At 47.9% G+C, this 18,171-nt stretch overlaps 2 protein-coding genes across 3 annotated transcripts in view; one reads left to right on the top strand and one right to left on the bottom strand.

Moving 5' to 3' along the window:
- Positions 1–741: 741 nt before the first annotated feature.
- Positions 742–1,990, top strand: LOC148435896 (uncharacterized). Its single transcript, XM_088465367.1, has one exon. It carries the CDS (start codon positions 797–799, stop codon positions 1,922–1,924), a length of 1,128 nt encoding a protein of 375 aa, XP_088321493.1. The 5' UTR covers positions 742–796; the 3' UTR covers positions 1,925–1,990.
- Positions 1,991–1,999: 9 nt separating this feature from the next.
- Positions 2,000–18,171, bottom strand: part of HPX (hemopexin) — a 114,428-nt gene continuing 98,256 nt past the window's right edge. For both annotated transcript variants that reach the window (XM_088465366.1, XM_088465365.1), the window contains exons 6-10: positions 17,915–18,130; positions 12,440–12,556; positions 9,224–9,354; positions 8,254–8,407; positions 2,000–2,527 (exon numbers count right to left, since the gene is read on the bottom strand). In XM_088465366.1, coding sequence (XP_088321492.1) covers positions 2,310–2,527; positions 8,254–8,407; positions 9,224–9,354; positions 12,440–12,556; positions 17,915–18,130 — 836 coding nt within the window. In that variant the 3' untranslated portion in view covers positions 2,000–2,309. The remainder of the gene's footprint in view (positions 2,528–8,253; positions 8,408–9,223; positions 9,355–12,439; positions 12,557–17,914; positions 18,131–18,171) is intronic.

Below are 18,171 nucleotides of genomic sequence, written 5' to 3'. Positions count from 1 at the left end.
TTTGTGTTAATCCCATGGGCCGTTGCTCATGACTACATTTTCTTGGAGAACCACACTACTAGAGCCATGCTCCACTCCACAGATGATCCCAAAGTATTCCCACAAGGGTACTCCATGGTTGGGATGAAGAGACTGAGACACTTTGGTGGCGTTGACTGGCTTGCATGTGTTCAAGGACCTAGCCTGGATTGACCAGCCCCCATTTTGGCATTCAGATCCAGCACTGTGGTACAGATTTTGGATGTTGTCCACACTGCAATATTGTAGTAGAGAGCAATAAAAGAGCAAAGCACATGTAGAGGCTGCCACCTCCAAACTAAACTCTGATAATAGTCCACCCTTCCCTCTATACAGAAGCCCAATCCCTCACTACAGTAACTTAGTCATGCTTCACCTCACTATACACCTTCACCTTATTTAATTCAGGAGGCGATGCCTCAAAGAGAACAGGAGGAGGTGGTATCCATAACAGCCAATCAGATGCTAGCTGTCATTTTTTAGATTATACTAGATAGCTGATAGCTAGAAGCTGATTGGTTGCTGTGGGTGAAACCTTCTAGACCTCAGCCACGTTCCCCTTTCACATATCATTGTTTGTTGGAGGGTTCTACAGATGATGGGACTATGTATGATTCAGTTTAGTTTTATATGTTCATCAGCTAATAGATCTGATAACAAATGGTGACATCAGATTGTTGAAGATCAGTTTATTGATCGAAAATGTTTCTTTATTTTAGGTTTTGTGATTCCCTTCCTGTTAAAACTTCTGCAACCCATCTAAACATTGTGCTCCATCATGGCTGCGTTTGCAAAAGTGTGGGAGTCGGTGGGCTTCCTACAGTCAATTAACTCTGTGGTGCTGGGACTGGTGGCCCAGATCAATGACACTGCAACAGCTGAAGAAATGGAGTTTGTCAGGAAGACTCTGGAATCTATTGATCGTCAGCTGGCGGTGGGGAAGGGCTTGATGAGGGATTCTGATGTCACCAGGTGTGAAGACGACATCACAGTCGTGTACCAGCAGCTAGCTGCCGTTGTCCGGGCCGGGAAGTCATTCAAAGAAAAAGAGATGGAGATCTTCTTGCAGTACGTGTGCGACTACAAGATAGACAGGCAGCTGAATGCACTATATAATCGTCTGCTCGGCCTCTCCATTATCGCAGACCAGGTCACCCTCCTGCAGCAAGTCATACAAGACCACCATCCTCGTCGCTGGGAAATGATAGCCTTCTGCCAGCAGGTCAACTTTGTCCTGGCCACTGGCCTCCTTTGTCTTATTGTCCATGGGTCTTTAACTGGACGGGATACTCAACTGATGATGGGTAGATGGACAGACAAGATGACCGTTCTCTATAGGAGAATGGAAGACACATCCAGACACTGTGCGGCATACTTTAAGGAGCAAGCACTGGAGGACGTGGAGAAGTTCCTGCCACTCAGTGAGACCTTAACCGACGAAGAAAAAGCATCCAGCCTCCTGAAGCTAATGGAGAAAAATTATGATTGGTTGCGTTGGGCAGTGATGGTCTCTCAGTCATCAGCAGATAAAGCAGGAGATGTCTTGGTGAAGGGAAGCTACATCTCGGTCAGGGGGGAGTGCGGCACACAGGTGGTATTGAGTTACAGTGAGAGCCCAGCCTCCCTAGACAAGGGGAAAATAAACCAGCTCATTGGAGAGCTAGAGTGGAAAATTCCAAACCCTCCACCGGATGTTTATGCAAATATTGAGGCTGATCCGGGTTATGCCAAGCGATACCTGGCCCAACGTATGCTCCAGAAGCTGTCTGAGGGCCTCAGCAAGGGAGTCACCATATACACTGTGCCGGGGAAGCTGGAGATGTGTGGGGACTTCCCACAAGCCTCATTTGTTCTGTATGAGTATAAGCACCGAATGGCATCCGGCACAGTCTGTATCTTTGACTGAAAGGCTTTGGTGTATCATATAACCTAGTATTCTTAGTTGATCAGTAGAACAAACTGAGACAATGTTGTATCATATTTATTTTATTTGTTTAATCATCTTTCCAATAAATCTAATATACAAATAACGGTGTCACTTCACTTCCACAAGAGGATCCGGGAGCTATGAGTAAAACAAACTACTCATACAAACACAATGAGACTGATGAGAAGAAAGCACAGGAGCCATTGGTCCAGTACACAGAAATGGGTGACTAACTAGAACCATTCTATAGACGAGCAATGTGGTTACACTGGCAAGTTAGTAATGTACTGTAGTATGGAATAATCATTGGAAAGGGAATGGAAGCTAGTCACATAATGTATAGTGATGCACAAAACTCAGAGCTCTAGCAATCCAGAAAATAAGCTGCAATGCTCCCAGGGGCTGGGGGTTTAGCGGAGGTCAGCAGTCCCTTCACATCCTTGTAGTGATAAAATGATGGACCGTGGAAAAGATACAGCCCATGAAGATTACACATCGCACTGTCCACCTCCGTATGGATGATGGTCTTCACCTCTCCAGAACGCTGGCGAGTGTTCAGGTCCACCAGAGTCAGCTTGTTCCCTGCGCAGAGAGAGGCACATGTAACACTATACATACCTCAACATACATGTATATAGATACACACATATATATTATGTATAATTTGCATAGTCCCTTCGTCCAGAACACTCTTTTCATTTTAATAGCTCAAAGACTAATGAATGTGATTCTCTTGCAACTGATTTCAATCAGCAATAAATTACAGAATTTGAAATAAAACTATAAAATTTGATGAAAAAAAAAAAAAAAAAGACACATAAACCATAATAAATGCTTTAGTATAGATAACCTTAACATGTAAAAAAAACTACCAGAACACAGAGCCGGCACAGTGACCTGGGGGAAGCGGGATAGGGGTGACCGCCGCCGGCTGTTCTCACGCACCACTGGTGGACTGTGCTCTCACATGGACCCAGCGCCCTAGCCATGTGCGGACACTGTTTACGTTCTTCGCAGTTCGGCTCCTGATTGGCTGCCAGGCCGCATGACATAGCTATTACACAATGAATGGGGGGGGTGCGGGTGGCACAGCACGTGAGGCTGCTGCCATAGGGGGCACTCTTCCCTCCCCAACACGTCAATTCCAACTCCCAGCCAATCAGTGCCGGGTCTGCGCCTCAAAAGCATTGCCTCTTTTCTCTGGTTTCCGCGAGAGCTGCCGACAGCCGCTGATTGGCAGGAGGCTGGTGAGTGCCTCGGTAACTGCGCAATTTATTGTGTGGTACACTTTACCTGTGGATATTTGGATTACTGTCCAAAAAGGGAGCACCCCAGTGAGTGAAATTGGATGATGGCGTGAGTGCAGAGATGAGCTGGTCCGGTTCTCCCACCAAAACATTGCAATTCTGAGTCGGGATTTGGATTCTTGAGAGGTCCCGGAGATCAGCGCCATTTTCACTCTGCTTGAGGATAGTGGAGCTGACTCAGACCCGGTCGCTAGGAAGCATTCGCTCGTAGCTGCTGATTCGCATTGTGCGCAAACTAGTCTGAGTGATCGGGAAGCGTACACTCACCGAGCATAGACAGCCCATCTGAAGGAGTGGCAGGAGAGGCCATTTGTGGGTGACGACAGGGGGCAGGCCACTAGAAACGGGGGGAGTAGATTTGAGAACACAGGTGTGCCTGAGCATCTCAATGCCGTTTGCGAGGCGTGTATAATTAGCAGACATTGTCATAGTACACGTCACCTGGTTGTATTTCACACTGAAGTGCTCGCATTAGAGTATAGTCAACCTCACGCGCTGCGAATGCATCTGATGGTCCCCGATGTACCGATGGTTACATACACTTCCTGAAGATGATGTGCGCAAGTGAGCATCTTAAGACAGGCTGGTGGGCATCTGCATACACAGGGTGATCACACGCCAGGACATAGTGGGCATGCTTATGCCTTGCCGTGTGATCCCCTGCCTTGCCGTCACTTAGCCGAAATTGTATAGGCTGGGAACGAGCATACGCATCTAGCGAGCGGCTCTGAATCGAGCCCAGTGTACAGAGAACAGACGTGCTTTGTGCTGCTCTGTCAGTTCAAGGGTGTCCAGTGTTGTCAGGCTGGGGTTGCCGTACATTAAGGGGCTGCTGCTGTGTCACTTGTCCTGTCAATCAAAGGGCTGGGGTGACTGCAGTAGATAAAGGGGTGCTGTGTTATCCATAAAGGGGCTGGGGCTGCCGTACATAAAGGGAGGGGGTGCTGCTGTGTCGTCCTGTCAAGGGGCTGGGGTGGCTGTAGTAAATAAAGGGGGTGCTGCTGTGTTGTCCATAAAGGGGCTGCAGTACATAAAAGGAGGGGGTGCTGCTGTGTTGTCCTGTCCATCTAGGGGCTGCAGTACATAAAGGTGTGCTGCTGTGTTGTCCTGTCCATCTAGGGGCTGTAGTACATAAAGGGGTGCTGCTGTGTTGTCCTGTCCATCTAGGGGCTGCAGTACATAAAGGGGTGCTGCTGTGTTGCCCTGTCCATAAAGGGGCTGCAGTACATAAAAGGAGGGGGTGCTGCTGTGTTGTCCTGTCCATCAAGGGGCTGCAGTACATAAAGGGGTGTTGCTGTGTTGTCCTGTCCATCAAGGGGCTGCAGTACATAAAGGGGTGCTGCTGTGTTGTCCTGTCCATCAAGGGGCTGCAGTACATAAAGGGGTGCTGCTGTGTTGTCCTGTCCATCAAGGGGATGCAGTACATAAAGGGGTGCTGCTGTGTTGGCCTGTCCATAAAGGGGCTGCAGTACATAAAAGGAGGGGGTGCTGCTGTGTTGTCCTATCCATCAAGTGGCTGCAGTACATAAAGGGGTGTTGCTGCGTTGTCCATAAAGGTTCTGGGGCTGCAGTACATAAAGGGGTGCTGCTGTGTTGTCCTGTCCATCAAGGAGCTGCAGTACATAAATGGGTGCTGCTGTGTTGTCCTGTCCATCAAGGGGCTGCAGTACATAAAGGGGTGCTGCTGTGTTGTCCATGAAGCGGCAGGGGCTGCAGTACATAAAGGGGTGCTGCTGTGTTGTCCTGTCCATCAAAGGGCTGCAGTACATAAAGGGGTGCTGCTGTGTTGTCCATGAAGGGGCAGGGGCTGCAGTATATAAAGGGGTGCTGTGTTATCCATAAAGGGGCTGGGGCTGCCGTACATAAAGGGAGGGGGTGCTGCTGTGTTGTCCTGTCAATCAAGGGTCTTGGGTGGCTGCAATAAATAAAGGGGGTGCTGCTGTGTTGTCCATAAAGGGGCTGCAGTACATAAATGGGTGCTGCTGTGTTGTCCTGTCCATCAAGGAGCTGCAGTACATAAATGGGTGCTGCTGTGTTGTCCTGTCCATCAAGGGGCTGCAGTACATAAAGGGGTGCTGCTGTGTTGTCCTGTCCATCAAGGGGCTGCAGTACATAAAGGGGTGCTGCTGTGTTGTCCATAAAGGGGCTGCAGTACATAAATGGGTGCTGCTGTGTTGTCCTGTCCATCAAGGAGCTGCAGTACATAAATGGGTGCTGCTGTGTTGTCCTGTCCATCAAGGGGCTGCAGTACATAAAGGGGTGCTGCTGTGTTGTCCTGTCCATCAAGGGGCTGTAGTACATAAAGGGGTGCTGCTGTGTTGTCCTGTCCATCTAGGGGCTGCAGTACATAAAGGGGTGCTGCTGTGTTGCCCTGTCCATAAAGGGGCTGCAGTACATAAAAGGAGGGGGTGCTGCTGTGTTGTCCTGTCCATCAAGGGGCTGCAGTACATAAAGGGGTGTTGCTGTGTTGTCCTGTCCATCAAGGGGCTGCAGTACATAAAGGGGTGCTGCTGTGTTGTCCTGTCCATCAAGGGGCTGCAGTACATAAAGGGGTGCTGCTGTGTTGTCCTGTCCATCAAGGGGCTGCAGTACATAAAGGGGTGCTGCTGTGTTGTCCATAAAGGGGCTGCAGTACATAAATGGGTGCTGCTGTGTTGTCCTGTCCATCAAGGAGCTGCAGTACATAAATGGGTGCTGCTGTGTTGTCCTGTCCATCAAGGGGCTGCAGTACATAAAGGGGTGCTGCTGTGTTGTCCTGTCCATCAAGGGGCTGCAGTACATAAAGGGGTGCTGCTGTGTTGTCCTGTCCATCAAGGGGCTGCAGTACATAAAGGGGTGCTGCTGTGTTGTCCATGAAGGGGCAGGGGCTGCAGTACATAAAGGGGTTCTGCTGTGTTGTCCTGTCCATCCAGGGGCTAGGGCTGCAGCACATATAGAGGTGCTCTGTCATCCAGGGGTTCTCTTCCCCAGTGTAAACAAAAAATAAAAAAGTTAATTAAAATTAATAATTATCATTCCACAAAAAATAAAAAGATATTTTTTCTTTTTTGTGTGAGCTGCGCTATTATTGTTTGGTGACGCTGCCGGCCAGAAAGTTTATCATCCACGTATTGTGACACTAGAAGTGTTATTAATTTGTCCCCGCTGGAATCCCCCATTGCAGGTGCCTCTGTGATATTTGGACGTAGTTGGCAGTAAAGATTTACTTTGTGGAATTTGTAGTTCATTTTGATGAACATCATCTTTTCCACATTTTGAGGATGTAGCATCCTACGCCGATCGCTGACAAGGTTCCTGACTGTGCTGAAAACTCTTTCTGAGTACACAATGGAGGGTGGGCAGCTCAAGTACAGCAAAGCCAGTTTGTGCAAGGGCCTCCAAATTGCCTTTTTTCCTGCTAGTAGTGAAATGGACTGTCTGCCTATTTGGATGACATCATTAAAAATAGTCCTCAACCATTCTTTAAGTGGTGACCATATCAGATGGAGTCACGGTAGAGGTCTCATTAATTTAATTGTAGGCAATTCTTTTAGACCCGACCAGATGTCAAAAGTTGGTTGTGTTGACATCTGTATCACCAGTGGGTCTTTTGGGAAAGTTTAATTTTTTCCTTGGCAGCCGAACTTGCTGGAGAAACTGAAGGAGGAGCCATCACCGCATCACGTGCCGCTTGAGCTGACAATTTCCTTACCAACAGCTCTTTTCATCTCTTCAGATCTGTGTCCGTTGGGAAGAAAGACATGACGTATGACTTAAACCTAGGTTCCAGCATGGTCACCAAAATGTATTGATCCGTTTGAAAGGTCCTAACAACCCTTGGTTCCTGGTGAAGCGAATAAAGGACTTAATCTACAAGTCCAACATACTTTGCAGAATCGCTTTGTTTCAACTTCTCCTTCAGTTTCTCAAGTTGCTTTTCCAACAGTCTAATTAGGGGACTCAAGCTGGCAGTATCTGAACTCACTTCACGTGACTACTTCAAAGAGTTTCAAAACTTTACACAACATGGAAAGTATTTTCCACTAAGCATTCCCCCTTCTCTTCCTAGGTCATAGTTTGCTGTGCAGCTTTGAATGGCTTTTTGCCATTTCTCCATCTGCTGAAGCATATGAAGGGTGGAGATCCACCTTGTAACTACATTTTGCTTCAGCTAGTGGCAGGGCAAATTCAACATTTCTTGCAGGTGCTGCAATCTACTACATGCACCTGCTGAATGGTGAAAATATTGAGATTTTTTTGTGGCCAGAGAGAGAGCATCTCCTGCAAGGCATTGTCATTAAAAAAAAAAAAAAAAATTGCACCACCAAGTTGATTGCATGAGAAAACATAGGACATATTGGAATTTACCCAGCTGTAATGATATCAAAATATTGGTGGCGTTGGCAGAAATCACAAATCCTGTGGAGAGTCCAAGCGGGGTAAGCCATTTTGCAATGACCTCCCTGCAGAGCGTACAACGGCATTTTGGAGGCCAATAATAATATATATATGTTTTTAACGTTCCTGTACAGGCTGGGACTTGCTTTTCTAGTGAAGTGGAATCTAGATGGTATTTGGTAGTGGGGACACAGGACCTCAATTAACTGTCTAACACATAGACTAAAACCCACTGCATTATTGGCAGATATTGAATCCACTCCCAGCAGCAGCAGCAACCACAGCTCTCAAGGATTCTTCTGGGGACTGATGTGAATGATTTAAATTTGCTTCGGAATAAAAAATAAATAAATAAAATGTACTACTAATCAATTATTACTTTCCCTTCCTTCAACTACATATACACTCCAACTCCCGCAGGCCTCTTGAATAATAAAAAACATTTGTTTCCTGATGTGCCATGTTAGAAGTCGAACTGCCACTGCTGCTACAATCTTCGACATGCAGTTGCTGAATACAAAAAATGTCCAGAAATGTTTATGGCCACAGACAACATCTCCTGCATCAGTAAATATCTACTTGCCTACCACCATCCCCTGGTTACATCTACTATTACACACGTACCTGTAATGAGATATAAGTCACTGGAGTGGGGGCAGGTGAAAGCTGCATCCACCTCCGTCACACCCGGCACCTCCCATTCCTCCTTAATGGGCTTTGGATACCCAGCCACTGGGATGTATATTTGATCTGTTGAGTAAACGCTGACCTGGGAACCCTAAGTACAAGAAACGTATCACATGGTTACATCTGTGCTTCATACATGTAGAGGTGACTGAGTCACAGAATTCATCAAACATTTTATAAAGAACCCATCATCTCTACCCAAGCAGCAGGTCTTAGGGCCTGATTCAGCAGTGGACGGAATTGCAAAGCTGCACAAGGGACATTGCAATTCCATCCTGAAAAAATTCTAATGGTGTAGGAGGCATCTGAAGTGAAGAGACGCCTCTTGTCAACATCTGTTATCCCAGCGTTGCAAGTGAGATTACAGCCCAGGATCACCAACATGGCCATTGGTCGCGATGTTGTGCAGTGACGGACACCTCCTTGCAGCATTTGCGATCGGAGTACTGCGACCAACGCTGCAAGCTGGGATCACCATCGCGACCAATAGTCACGATCTTTGTTCTGTTGGTCAGGCTGTGGGAGCTCCTGTAACCTGATTGGGTGCTGGTCACGTAAGAGGCCAGTAATCTGGTCCACGGACGCAGACCCTGGTCTTGTCCTTCCCAGAAAACGGGGTCGACATGCCCCCATTTCCAGGAACTCAGGCCGTCTCTACCTCCGTCTCAGCCTATCAATCAGGCGAATGGGTTCTGCGCATGCGTAGATTGTTGATAATCTGCCTTCTCTGCTGAATCAGCCCCTTAGATTGTACTTGGAGATGCGTTCCTGGTGGGTCTCCATATACAGCTTATGTCACCTTTCCCATCTGCTCGCCAAAACTCTGAGGAGGGGGCCGATCCGGGGACTGCCCTGCACTCTATTCATTCCTACCCCTGGCCGTCACCTCTGGTGGATCCCAACACACCTGAATAAAGTACATCCGGTTCTCAAAAGAAAAAGCAGCATCCACAACGCCCTGCAAGGTCCTCCAGGAGTGGTTAACAGGCCATGCGTGCCAGCCATCCTTACTGCTGTCCAGGCGGAAGTACCACCCCCCTGGCCAGAGGGAAAGAGGATTCAGTCTGTTATTACAGGATATAGTACATATCATGGCGGTCTGGATACCTGTGCTCAGAATGGGATCACTGCGCCAGCTTCATAACAGTAAGTATTGGGCGTAGAGTTAGGGGTTAGGCACCTCGTGTAGGGTTAAGCTGCGAGGGGGGAGGTTAGGTTTAGACTGTGGGGGGGGGGGCAGGGCTATATTTAGGCTGTGGTGGGGAGGCTTAAGCTGCAGGGAGGAAGGGTTAAGTTTAGTGGTAGGGTTAGGCTCATGGGTTAGCAGGGGTGTATCTAGGGGTCTGAGCGACTGAAGCCCCCCTTCCCTGTTGGCAGTTAGTAAACAGACACCATGGTGGCTCTATGAACGGTGATTGCCCCCCCCTCCCCTCCCTCATTGTCCAGTGCTGATGCTTCTGACAGAGATCAGCAGCAGCACAGACTACTGACAGACAGAACTGGCCACGGGTGGCACTGGCAGGCAGCGCAGGTGCCCCTCAACCAGACGGAGCTCCTGATGAATGCCATCTTGGCCAAGAGGAAGATATGCTTCAGTAGGTTAGGGTTAGGCATTATGAGTAGGTTTAAGTTGCAGGGGGTGGGGGTTATAGTATAAGTTGCTGGGGGGGGTTATGGTTAGGCTGCATGGAGGGAGGGTTAAGTTTAGGGTTAGGATACTTAGCTGCAGTTGGGGCAGATGTAACATGTGCACAGAGATTAGGGAGGGGGGTGTCCATACTGACATGTAAATTGCAGTGTATGAATAAAGCTGTGCAGTATATATGGGCTACAGGCAACATTAGCCGGTAATTACCCCATATGCAAAACCAATGTCTGTATCTGCACCTCCTGCATTACAGCGTGGTATGTCCAGGTGCACAGTTACTGGCTCTATCTTATGCTGTTCCCAAATCTGAAACAGGCCCCTTAGCACCACTACTACCCACACTCAGTATATGGCACCACTACTACCCACATTCAGTGTATGGCACCACTACTACCCACATTCAGTGTATGGCACCACTACTACCCACACTCAGTGTATGGCACCACTACTACCCACATTCAGTGTATGGCACCACTACTACCCACACTCAGTGTATGGCACCATTACTACCCACACTCAGTGTATGGCACCACTACTACCCACACTCAGTGTATGGCACCACTACTACCCACACTCAGTGTATGGCACCACTACTACCCACACTCAGTGTATGGCACCACTACTACCCACACTCAGTGTATGGCACCACTACTACCCACACTCAGTGTATGGCACCACTACTAACCACACTCAGTGTATGGCACCACTACTACCCACACTCAGTGTATGGCACCTCTACTACCCACACTCAGTGTATGGAACCACTACTACCCACACTCAGTGTATGGCACCACTACTACCCACATTCAGTGTATGGCACCTCTACTACCCACACTCAGTGTATGGCACCACTACTACCCACACTCAGTGTATGGCACCACTACTACCCACATTCAGTGTATGGCACCACTACTACCCACACTCAGTGTATGGCACCACTACTACCCACATTCAGTGTATGGCACCACTACTACCCACACTCAGTGTATGGCACCACTACTACCCACACTCAGTGTATGGCACCACTACTACCCACACTCAGTGTATGGCACCACTATTACCCACACTCAGTGTATGGCACCTCTACTACCCACATTCAGTGTATGGCACCTCTACTACCCACATTCAGTGTATGGCACCACTACTACCCACATTCAGTGTATGGCACCACTACTAACCACACTCAGTGTATGGCACCACTACTACCCACATTCAGTGTATGGCACCACTACTACCCACACTCAGTGTATGGCACCACTACTACCCACACTCAGTGTATGGCACCACTACTACCCACACTCAGTGTATGGCACCACTACTACCCACACTCAGTGTATGGCACCACTACCATTAGTATGCAGGACCATAGACAGAGGTGCCAGGCCCGGGGACTGTAGGAAGCGTGGCCTAATCGTGCAGACGTGGCCACAGCCCCTACAAGAAAATAGGAGGGATGTACTAAGTGCAGGAAGATGCCATTTTCGTGGGTTTTACTGCATTTCTCATATCATATGCGCTACATTCTGGAGTTTCGACTCAGTGGGTAACGCCAAAGTTTAGACTATTGGCTTCTATCCGCAACTCCCCCTGAGAGGGATCCAATGGGATCTCTACCAGCACCCCCTGCAGCGCGTGCATCCTTCTGCGCTTGTGCCAGAGGGACTTCTGGGTATTAAACTTCCCACTATAGCAAAGGGCGGCTCATACCAGGTGAATTGTCATTTGTGATTCTCTTGGTACTTACCGGCGATATTATCACCTGTACTGTATGTACCCGATAACTTGCGGAATGTGCAGCATTGTGGCTGCGATACTTAGTACATCCCGCCCAAAGGATGAAAAACATTAATTAAGCCACGGGCCACACAGGGGGTGGGGCGCCATGTGCCCCACAGCCAAGGTCAGATCCAGGGGGGCGCAATCGTTCTTACCCTCCCCATGAACATCAGGTGCAGGCAGGGGAGACTGGTGCTGATCTCAGTGCTGCACTAGGGGGGAGAGGCTGCTGTCGCTATTACTGGCAGGACCCTCTCCGTCTTGCACACTCCAAGGTTAATGTAATAGACTGCCCACTGCTGGCATCGCCAAATTCCCGACGAGTCTGGCTGATGTCTTAAAGTAGCAATCATTAAGGTAAAACCAGGTCAGTTTTGTCTTTTAAATAATTACTGTTTTAAAACATCGACCAGACTCGCCAGAAACCCAGTGATGCCAGCATGACGCAGGCTATTACACTTACCCCAAAGTCTCCTGCTCCCCTTCGGTGACCCTGACTCTGGCTGCTCGCCAATACGATGGGTACAGGATCACTGAGATCTGAACTGATTCTGCCCTGTGACTCCTGCTAGTTTCAGTGAGTTCCCTGCCCCAGTGATCTGTCCTGCCCAGTCTGCGGTGTGATATTAATGCTTAGAGATTATTGCTATGTCCGGGATCTGTCACCCACATCACAAGCAGTCACTACAGGTCACTCACCTCGGAAAGCGTATGTCCGGGATTTGTCATCTGAACTGAAAGCCTCGAAAGATCGGTTGCTGCAGCGGTCTTTGATGGACATTAGTGTGGCGTTCTGCCGGGCAGTGTGGGCATGCCCTGTGAGGAAGAATGAGGTGGAAGGTGGTGAATGCCCAGACAGAAGACATTTGGGAAGTATTCTTATTCAGGAGTAGTTGTGTCGTGGTACCTACACGTTATCAGAGGAGGCTAAGATTGGATCCATGTCTGCACAATCCCAGGCACATTATGTAGAACAGCGTATTTGTAACAGCACAAATTGCAATATAACAGTAATAATTGTAACGACAGTCCTAATATCCCTCTCATACATCATACATGAGGCAGGACGTGGCGTTGATGCATTTACATTAGGTCTGATACGGTTTATGATAACGTAATAACTGTGAAATGACCAATGGCTGCCTGAGGTGACTGCATCCTCCTGTGCTACTAATACCCAACAAAGATGCCCAACGCAGAGCAATACAGCGGTAATTAGCGGATCTATGGTCTCACGCTTCTTACAAAACATCTACTGCTAAGTATCACCTTACTTTTGGAACTGTGATAATAGGCCCTCATTCAGAGCCGTACGCTCTGAGCAGAGCGCACGCTCTGAATGAGGGCCACCCTCCATAATTATGGAGCGTCCTCCTGGACGCTCGTATAGCTGTGGGTCACCACCCACAGCCTATACGAGCATGCAGTTTGATGGCCGCGATGGTCGTGACCATCGCGACCATCGCCACTGCGAGCCGGAGCCTGCGGTTGAGGTTTTCAACCGCAAGGCCCGGAGTGATTTTGGCTCTATCAGAGCCAAAATCACTCCCACTGACATCACTAGTGACGTCAGTGGGGCAGGCTTCTGACGGTAGGCGTTCCCTTGGGAACGCCCCCGTCAGGGAGGCACGCCCCCGGCACGCCCACCAAAGGGGGCGTGCTGTCAATCAACATCGACAGCACGCCCCCTTTGATCAGACACAACGAGCGAAGGAAAGTCCTTCGCTCGTCGCGTCTGGCGCATGCGCACGACGGAGCTCCCTCCGTCATGCGCATGCTCAGTGCAGACCATCGACCCACTTGCGAGCGGACAGCCGCTCGCGAGTGGGTCTGAATCAGGCCCATAGTTTACTATCTCCTAGTCTGCTGTTACTAGTTCCTGCGGTTATTGTCTACACACATGTTGGACCAATTTTTCACAATCTTAAAGAAAACATCTACTCCAACTATGAAAGGAAAATTTACTGCCGAAAAATATATAATTGCCAACATGCCATACACCACACACCGTGGCAAGGAAAGGCGGAGACCATGGTTTTATTAGCGAGTTCTGCTACTGCTGTTTCATGCCGTAGAACGCCTATTGCAAGCCGGAGCCAAACACAGTCTTCTGTAGCCTCGCAGGCAATACCTTCTCGCTCTGAATCTGGAGGGGGTCAGCTTTAAAACAGACAAATCAGGGCACAAAAAGAACACTTATCAATGAGTTTTATCATTCACAACAAGTGATAAAACTTTTTGTGTATATTAATCGTGCTCCAGCCAATCAGCTCCCAATTTTTCAAGCAGATGACAGTTAAGTTGCGTACACACTGGGCGATCCATCATCATCCATTTTAACACCAAAATGAAGAACGATAACGATAATGCGCGTTCCTGCGGGTCGTTTGGCATTATCGTTCATCGGGTAAAAATGCAGGTCAACCTGACAATATCGTCAGGTTGCTGCATGTTGGGGAATGGGGAGAGAGCCCGGCGCTGAACGATATCGTTAATGATATCGTTCAGCGGCTGTGCTCAATGTCATGAACGACATTGAGCACACCCTACCGGGGACACACTAGACGATATCGTTCAGGGAGCATATCGTCTAGTATGTACGCTCCTTCAGGAGCTGATTGGCTGGAGCTTTGTGAGTTTTTTTGTACATTCTAGCTTTGGGGCACTTAAGCTGCCATCCTCTAGTGTGTACTTGGAAAGAGTGTTTAGCACAGCCGGGAACCTTGTGAGCGATCAGCGTAGGAGGCTACTTCCTAAAAATGTGGAGAAAATGATGTTCATGAATATTAACTACAAAAGCTATGGGTAAGACCTTTGCTGCCAATTGCAAGAAACTATATAGGGTACAGAGAATCTACCAAGACTTCTGGTAATATTGGGCTTTATTCAGAGGCGGCCGTACGGTCTACGACCGCACGGCCGCCTCGATGTTTGTCAAGTGCGCTGTCGGTCATAGCGGGTCTCTTTCCAAAGGGGGCGAGCTGTCGATGTTGATTGACAGCTCGCCCCGTTTGGAAGGTGGGCCGGGGGGGTGCAGGCCAAACGGAGGTGTTCCCATGGGAATGCCTGCCGTTTGGGGGAGGCCCCACTGACATCACTAGTGATGTCAGTGGAGAGCTTCCGGCTCTGACAGAGCCAGAAGCTCTCCGGGGCTTACGACAAGTGAGACCCTACCCTAGGGTCTCGTTGTAAGCCCCGATGGTCGCGATGGTCAATGACCATCGCGACCATCACCCTAGCGGTCGTTAGAGCTGTGGGTGTTAACCCACAGCCTAACGACCGAAACAGAGGCAGCCGGTCAGGATGCAAGCGGCCGCCCAGTTTCTTTTTATTTTTGTAAACTCTTTTTATTGAGCAAATCACAGAAAAAACAGTACAATCCAATATTCAAAAATAAGGATTAACACATAACATACTTTTATATTGGGAACTGTACTATTTCAGAATAATAATATGATATAGTAGGAAATTTTCTCATTATAAAAAAGAGAAGGAATACAGAAGCAAGAGAAAAATCTTGCAGCAACGGTGTGGCAATCCGTTTAAAAAATAGAGAAAAAAATAAAGAGGAAAAAGGAAAAGAAAGACTTTAGGAAAGACAAAGGAGAATAAGAGGAGAAGAGGGTGGGCGGACTCCATATAGGATCACTTTCTTTCAGATTAAACATATTAGAGAAAAAATATCAAAGGAAAAAATTAATTGTTAAATGGAGAGGAAACATTTTGGTATGTCAGCCAAGGAGACCATATTTTATCAAAGGTTTTGGATGTATTACGTAATAAAGCTGTCATATATTCCATCTTGTATATATACCAGATGCGTGATAATATTGCCTGCATCGGAGAGGGATGAGGGTTTTTCCAATCCGCTGCAATTTGGCAGGTCATAGCAGACACTATATGTCGGAAACACCGGGACAGAGAAGGCAGACCCAAGGGAAGTAGAAAATGCCGAGGATCAGAGGGAATCGTAATATCAAAGAGGTGCGAGAGGAGAAGAAGAACCTCCTGCCATATTCTAGTTAGTTTGGGACAAGTCCACCAGATATGCAAAAAACTGCCCTCTCCACCGCAACCCCTCCAACATCTATCCGAAGCATCGGGAAACATTGCTTGTAGCCGCGATGGTACAGCGGCCGCCCAGTTTCTGAGCGACCGCTTGCATCCTCCGACCGCCTCTGAATGAGGGCCATTATGTGATGATGATATTAACAACAGTGATGAGGGTGATGATGAAGATGATAATGACAGCTTCCAACTAGGATGATGATGAACAACACTGTTAGCTGTCTTAAACCCACTGGCTGCTTGGTTTGTGGGGGTCAAAACAAACTAAACATGTCAGCCACAAAAGTGGCAGTCCCTGTCCCTTAAGTGCTTAGTTTATTTATTTTAGATCTTGCAAGGCCATCCATCACCAGCTTCTCATCCAGGCATAATGGCCCCATTTCCTCCAGCTTCTCCACAGATACAGAATAGTATCATATAATTAATAATTGTTACATTTGACTAGGCTGTTACTCTGCGTTGAATATCTGGTATTGTCCTGAGGCCTGTGATTTGCTGTTTGGATTCAGTTTCCATTTAAAAATCTTAGTAGGATTTTGTAAGCTTATTTTTTAATAATTTGTTTTATGTCTCCATTTTAATTTTCTTTCTAGTTATCAGTACTATTAGTAATCAATCAATCAATCAATCAATCAATGCTTTACCTGGCTACCACTAAATACTCCACCTCCATTTACCCGTGCAGGCCATCCTGTCTGCCACTGCAGTGCCACTCTGTTTCCTAGATGTGCTATGTTCTTTGAATCTGCCATGTATTTGTGCTGCTGCTGTGTCGCTTAGTTTAGCCAGTCAGCTCACAGCAGCCTTTGGCCAATATAGGTGAAAACAATAATGTGAGCTAAATTGTGGTCAGATGTACTAGAAAGTAATGTTATTGATGTCAATATTCCATGATTTTACCTGTTTTTATACATTTTTTAAATAAATCTAAAATCAAAATATTTGATGCTAATTTTGCCAAAAACAAAACATGATGAAAATTTAGAACCAAAATACATGCCTACTTTCTAGCTACCCAGGTTGGTGTTGCAGGGGTGTGGAGGCAGTAACGGAGGGCAGTGTGGGGGCGTGGCTGTGTGATAACCCCTGGACCACCCACTGTCACTCATAAGTGGGCATCTGCGGTGAGGGAATTTCCTCCGGTGGCCCCCGTGCTGGAAGACTTACTCTCTCCTGCAGGAGCTGGGAGCACCACTCAATTTTTGTGAGCCTCTCGGCCATTGTGGGAGAGTCGGTAAGTCTGACGTGGATCCGCACGCATCTTTAGTTAAAAGAATGTTTGTCCATTATTTCATTTTTCACTGGTTACGCAGCATGGAAAGTGCTCTGCAAATCCCCGCAGGACTCAGGAGAGCTGCATGGAAAATGCTCTGCAAATCCCCACAGGACTCATGAGAGCTGCATGGAAAGTGCTCTGCAAATCCCCGCAGGACTCAGGAGAGCTGCATGGAAAGTGCTCTGCAAATCCCCGCAGGACTCAGGAGAGCTGCATGGAAAGTGCTCTGCAAATCCCCACAGGACTCAGGAGAGCTGCATGGAAAGTGCTCTGCAAATCCCCACAGGACTCAGGAGAGCTGCATGGAAAGTGCTCTGCAAATCCCCACAGGACTCAGGAGAGCTGCATGGAAAGTGCTCTGCAAATCCCCACAGGACTCAGGAGAGCTGCATGGAAAGTGCTCTGCAAATCCCCACAGGACTCAGGAGAGCTGCATGGAAAGTGCTCTGCAAATCCCCGCAGGACTCGGGAGAGCATCAGAACTGTCTTTACTGACCGCCATCATACTGACCAATGGCTGCAGAGGCGCGTCCTGAATAACAAGCGGATGGCAGTGATCCAACTTCCTACATAATGCCCTAATGCAACAGAGATCCACAGTGTCTTATATTGTGTATATACTGTATTTGTGTATATATATATATATATGTATATATATATATATATGTGTGTATGTGAAAATTTTGAACGTCATGAAAATGCTAAATAGCGCAATATGGTACTTTATCCTCTTCCCCAGTGTATAACTGACCCTTAGAGTTTTGTTCTCTCACTGCACATTGTTCTCATTCAGTCTCCCCCTCCCCCGTTGCCGTGCCCGGATATCTCACCTCTGCCCGGGCACCTCACAAAGTAGTCTCGTGTGTCCAGTGGTCGCGGTGATTGCAGCTGCCCGGTCACTGGATCAAACCGATTGAAACTGACACCATTGAAACAATAATATCGTTCCAGCCACCTAACTGCGGCAGTACAGTTACCGAGCGCAGTCCAGTGGCGCTGCTTCACGCGGGGTTCTTCCAGAGCGCTGTATATGTACACCGTGTCACCTACACAGGACACATAGGTTAGGGAAACAATACTAATAAAT

Source organism: Taudactylus pleione, unplaced genomic scaffold (genome assembly GCF_031769625.1).
Source record: "Taudactylus pleione unplaced genomic scaffold, aTauple2 ptg001978l, whole genome shotgun sequence".
NCBI lineage: Eukaryota > Metazoa > Chordata > Amphibia > Anura > Myobatrachidae > Taudactylus > Taudactylus pleione.
Note: the sequence above shows the minus strand (reverse complement) of the source record. Positions and strands in the feature narration are given on the sequence as shown.